At 49.3% G+C, this 5,035-nt stretch overlaps 1 protein-coding gene across 1 annotated transcript; it reads right to left on the bottom strand.

Moving 5' to 3' along the window:
- Window positions 1-3,145: 3,145 nt before the first annotated feature.
- On the bottom strand, window positions 3,146-4,303 carry LOC311120984 (urotensin-2 receptor-like; the record flags this gene model as incomplete). The annotated part of the gene is made up of 1 exon (XM_084195535.1): window positions 3,146-4,303. The coding sequence occupies one exon, from the start codon at window positions 4,301-4,303 to the stop codon at window positions 3,146-3,148; it is 1,158 nt and encodes a 385-aa protein (XP_084051661.1).
- Window positions 4,304-5,035: the final 732 nt, after the last annotated feature.

Here is a 5,035-nt window from a genome sequence, read left to right as displayed (position 1 = left end):
GGGGCAGTGCAAATAGTCCGGGTAGCCATGATTAGCTGTTCAGGAGTCTTATGGCTTGGGGGTAGAAGCTGTTGAGAAGTCTTTTGGACCTAGACTTGGCACTCCGGTACCGCTTGCCGTGCGGTAGCAGAGAGAACAGTCTATGACTAGGGTGGCTGGAGTCTTTGACAATTTTGAGGGCCTTCCTCTGACACCGCCTGGTATAGAGGTCCTGGATGGCAGGAAGCTTTGCCCCAGTGATGTACTGGGCCGTACGCACTACCCTCTGTAGTGCCTTGCGGTCGAAGGCCAAGCAGTTGCCATACCAGGCGGTGATGCAACCAGTCAGTATGCTCTCGATGGTGCAGCTGTAGCATTTTTTGAGGATCTGAGGACCCATGCCAAATCTTTTTAGTCTCCTGAGGGGGAATAGGCTTTGTCGTGCCCTCTTCACGACTGTCTTGGTGTGTTTGGACCATGATAGTTCGTTGGTGATGTGGACACCAAGGAACTTGAAGCTCTCAACCTGTTCCACTACAGCCCCGTCGATGAGAATGGGGGCATGCTCAGTCCTCTTTTTCTTCCTGTAGTCCACAATCATCTCCTTTGTCTTGGTCACGTTGAGGGAGAGGTTGTTGTCCTGGCACCACACGGCCAGATCTCTGACCTCCTCCCTATAGGCTGTCTCATCGTTGTCGGTGATCAGGCCTACCACTGTTGTGTCGTCGGCAAACTTAATGATGGTGTTGGAGTCGTGCCTGGCCATGCAGTCATGGGTGAACAGAGAGTACAGGAGGGGACTGAGCACGCACCCCTGAGGGGCCCCCATGTTGAGGATCAGTGTGGCAGATGTGTTGTTACCTACCCTTACCACCTGGGGGCGGCCCGTCAGGAAGTCCAGGATCCAGTTGCAGAGGGAGGTGTTTAGTCCCAGGATCCTTAGCTTAGTGATGAGCTTAGAGGGCACTATGGTGTTGAATGCTGAGCTGTAGTCAATGAATAGCATTCTCACGTAGGTGTTCCTCTTGTCCAGGTGGGAAAGGGCAGTGTGGAGTGCAATAGAGATTGCATCATCTGTGGATCTGTTGGGGCGGTATGCAAATTGGAGTGGGTCTAGGGTGTCTGGGATAATGCTGTTGATGTGAGCCATGACCAGCCTTTCAAAGCTTGGAGCGCTACGGACAATTCCTTCGACCTCATGGCTTGGATTTTGCTCTGATATGCACTGTCAACTGTGGGACCTTATATAAACAGATTTGTGCGTTTCCAAATCATGTCCAATCAATTGAATTCACCACAGGTGGACTCCGATCAAGTTGTAGAAACATCTCAAGGATGATCAATGGAAACAGGATGCACCTGAGCTCAATTTCGAGTCTCATAGCAAAGGGTCTGAATACTAATGTAAATAAGCTATTTCTAAAAAGCTGTTTTCGCTTTGTCATTATGGGGTATTGTGTGTAGATTGCTGAGGATTTTTCTTTTATTTAATCAATTTTAGAATAAGGCTGTAACGTAAGAAAATGTGGAAAAGGTCTAGGGGTCTGAATACTTTCCGGATGCACTGTATATTAAAAGGGTATGCTACATGTTATCTCTCTATAATTTAGTTTGATTACCTCTGTTTTTCTAACCCTGCGTCACCAAGTCCATTGTTCTTCTCCCCTCTCTTATATGCACCCACGCAATACCTCTAAACAAACTCCTTCACGCACGTACACCTCCACCCCCCAAACACCACCCAGACCCTATCCCAAACACCACCCAGCCCCTTATCCCTCCCACCCCCCCAAACCTCACTCCTCTCTGTCAAACAACAATATTTGCTCATCTGCATCAAAGAGCCGCAGGGTTTTGTTGGGTGTACAGTACAGTCAGTGTTTGAGCCAGACACAGACAGACAGGCCGTTTCTACAGGGAGACACACAGAGAGAGACTGCCCAACGAACACACACGGGGTAGAGGAAGACCTGAGAGACTCACAGACACGCTGACACAGACACACAAATAAAAGTATGAGTGCAAACTCAAACCCAGGGATTTTTCCACTCCGCCCTTTCTTCTTGGCCAACCCTTCACTGATTTTTTCTCTCTCTCTCTTTATGTCGCTCCTTCTCCTTCTCCTTCTCCTTCTCGCCTTCTGTCCCCCTCCTTCCCTCTACATCTTGCTTTGCTCCCTCTCTCTGACCATCCCTCATTTTCTCACTGTCTCTCTCTCTCTGGCTATCTCTCTTTCTCTCCCCTCTCCTCATCTGCTATGGTCATAAACACCATAAAACCGTGGGGATGAGATCTGCATTTTCAGTTATGTGTTCTTTTCTGAGGGGTCAAGGAGGAACACATCCTCTCCTCTATGGAACAAAAAACCTGTGACATAGACTCAAGTATATAAAGTATGTTTTTTATTTCAGGTTATATATTATATAATATTATACACATCAAACTGGATATAAATACAGGTGTCATCATCACCATGCAAAACATTGCACAGTTCATTACAAAATAAAACTCCAAACCCAACATGCAGGTATTGATAATAGAAAAAGGTCTGTAGTTTTAAAAGCATATCAAGCTTTACGGGTGCATAACACAAGGTCCTCTCTACCCCCTCAAACATCATTCTCTGTGTCAATAAACAACTTTTTAAAGAAAAATCTCCAAATATGTCATGACCAGTGACAATCAGTTGCTGTTCAAAAGCAAAACATTTTCTTTGATGGCATTCCAGACTTATAGAAGAGTGTCGTCATTTTACTGGAAATGCACGGGTCCACGAAAGCCCCCTAAATGATAACATAACACACAAACTCTGCTTCCCTGTTGTCATACTCCACTCATGGCCCGTATGTGTATGTATTTTAGAAAATTCATACAATCAATGAGATATTTCTCTTAAACAGTTTTGAAGCTTTGACACAACAGAGATAGTATTTTCGCTCAGCCCAAGTCACATTTTTAATCTCCAAATAGGAAATATGGTCCGATCACAATCGTGCACACAAAGTGTTATCTTTGGTATAGTTCTTATGGAGTAACAATCACACAGTGAAATACCCTTTGATATTTCATGGGGAGACGGGGGTGTTTGAATCGGACAGTTTGTAAGCAGCCCCCACCAGCCCCCAGTGCAGTCTGTTGTACCGGACTGTCTGTGTTGTCACTAACACTATTGCGGACTGCTCTTGCGACAGAGCTGATTCGCTGACATCTGTGTCTGCCTGTTCCTCCTTCGTTTCCCCCCTGTGAGCAGCGTGTAGAAGAACGGGTTCACGCATGAGTTCCCGTACGTCAGCCCCGTTAGGATCCGGTTCACCGTCACCTGGGTACCCACCGGTACTGTCCGCAGCATGTCGGGCCGGTATAGCGGCAGCAGCTGCCACACCCAGAAGGGCAGGAAACAGGCCCAGAAGGCCAGGACTATCCCCAGGATGAGGAGCAGGACCTTGGGCCTTGGGGCTCGCGGAGGGTAGGACGTGCTACCCCCACTACCACTGGCCCAGGGCCGGGTCTGGGACACCCAGTAGAGACGGCCCAGAGTAGCATACAGCGCCCCGATGGCCAGCCCCGGGCCTATCATACTGGTACAGAACAGCACGCTCATATACACCTTAGAGCTCTGCTCGTCCCAGGCAGGGACACACAGCTGGCCCTCGTCTCCGTACTCCAGGTGGAGGGTGATCATCATGGGCAGGCTGAGGGCCACCGCCAGGCCCCAGGCTAGGCCTACACGGAGCAGCCCCGAGGAGGGGGAGGACGAGGTGGCCAGGGGGTTGGCCACAGCCCGGTAGCGGTCCAGACTCATGGCGGTGAGGGTGTAGATGGAGGCGTGCAGGGTGATCAGGTCCAGGCTGAAGAGGAGGCGACAGCCCAGCTCCCCAAACGCCCAGTCAGCCGCCAGGCTGTCGTACACGATGAAGGGAGCCGTGAAGAGGTAGAGGAGGTCCGCCAGAGCTAGACTCAGCACCTGGAGATGGAGGGACGTTGAGGAAGAGGAGGAGGTGGGAGAGGAGGAAGGGGAGAGGGAGGGGGGAGAGGAGGAGGAGAGGCAGGATGGTAACGGTACTCCTCTCCCTCCTAAACAGCATCTAGAACATCCTCGGCTCCTTCTGCCTCTCCTGCGTCTGAGGAGGAGGCCCATGGTGTAAAGGTTCCCCCCAATGCCCAGGAGAGCCAGGAGGGACAGGAGGGAGCAGAAGAGAGCTGTTGAGGCCAGGCTGGGGGAATGAGAGATGGATGGAGAGGAGGAGGGGAAGGAGGAGTTGGGGATGAGGGGGGAAGTGTAGGATGGAGAAGGTGAGGGAGGTAGGGAGCTAGAGAAATCCATACTTTTTAGTTGAGACTTCTGAAATGGTGGTGGTGTGAAGGTTAGCTGGGTTTATATAAATGTCAGAGGGAGAGGAACTATTATTTTGAGTCCACTTGGCTGGATGGGAGGGTTTTGGTGGTGGACAACGGTAAGAAGTAGGGAAAGAGAGTGGATAGTGGGGGTGGGGGGGAGGTAGAAAGAGGGGAGCATGGTTGAGAAAGGGAAAATGGGAGCGGAGAAAGTTATACTTATTAGCAGTGAAACACCGAAAATGGTCTTCTCAAAACCATTTATTGCATTTAATTATTTACCACACAACTGTATTCTGCCTCTTTTTGGGTATTTTGTTTTTGGCATATGGATTAATGTTCTGTCAATGTATTTGTGTGGTAGGCCCAGTAACATGCAATTTAGAAAGGCATCATCATAGGAGTCGATGTATTGGCAAAGCTTCAATTCTAGATACGTTAAAGTGCTTTTTCACACTGTTTCGTAAAATAATTAATAGGCTTTTCTGTGTAGGGGTATAGAGCCAATTGTAGGCCATAAATCTACTGATGAACCCCCTGCACTGCTGTTAAGGTCACACGTCTGGTGATGGGCAACGATTTCATGGCAAGAAACTAAATGGGGAACCGACGCATAAAAATGTTCACCGCGCGCTCTTGAAGTTGAACATGCAGGCAAGCAAGCTGACGCGTTTTTCGGCCCTTGCTAGATTTATGTCAACGTGCGCATTTGCGCACCGGG

This window comes from Coregonus lavaretus (genome assembly GCF_964263955.1).
Source record: "Coregonus lavaretus genome assembly, contig: HAP1_SCAFFOLD_2623, whole genome shotgun sequence".
Lineage (NCBI taxonomy): Eukaryota > Metazoa > Chordata > Actinopteri > Salmoniformes > Salmonidae > Coregonus > Coregonus lavaretus.
This window is presented reverse-complemented; position numbering and strand designations above follow the sequence as displayed.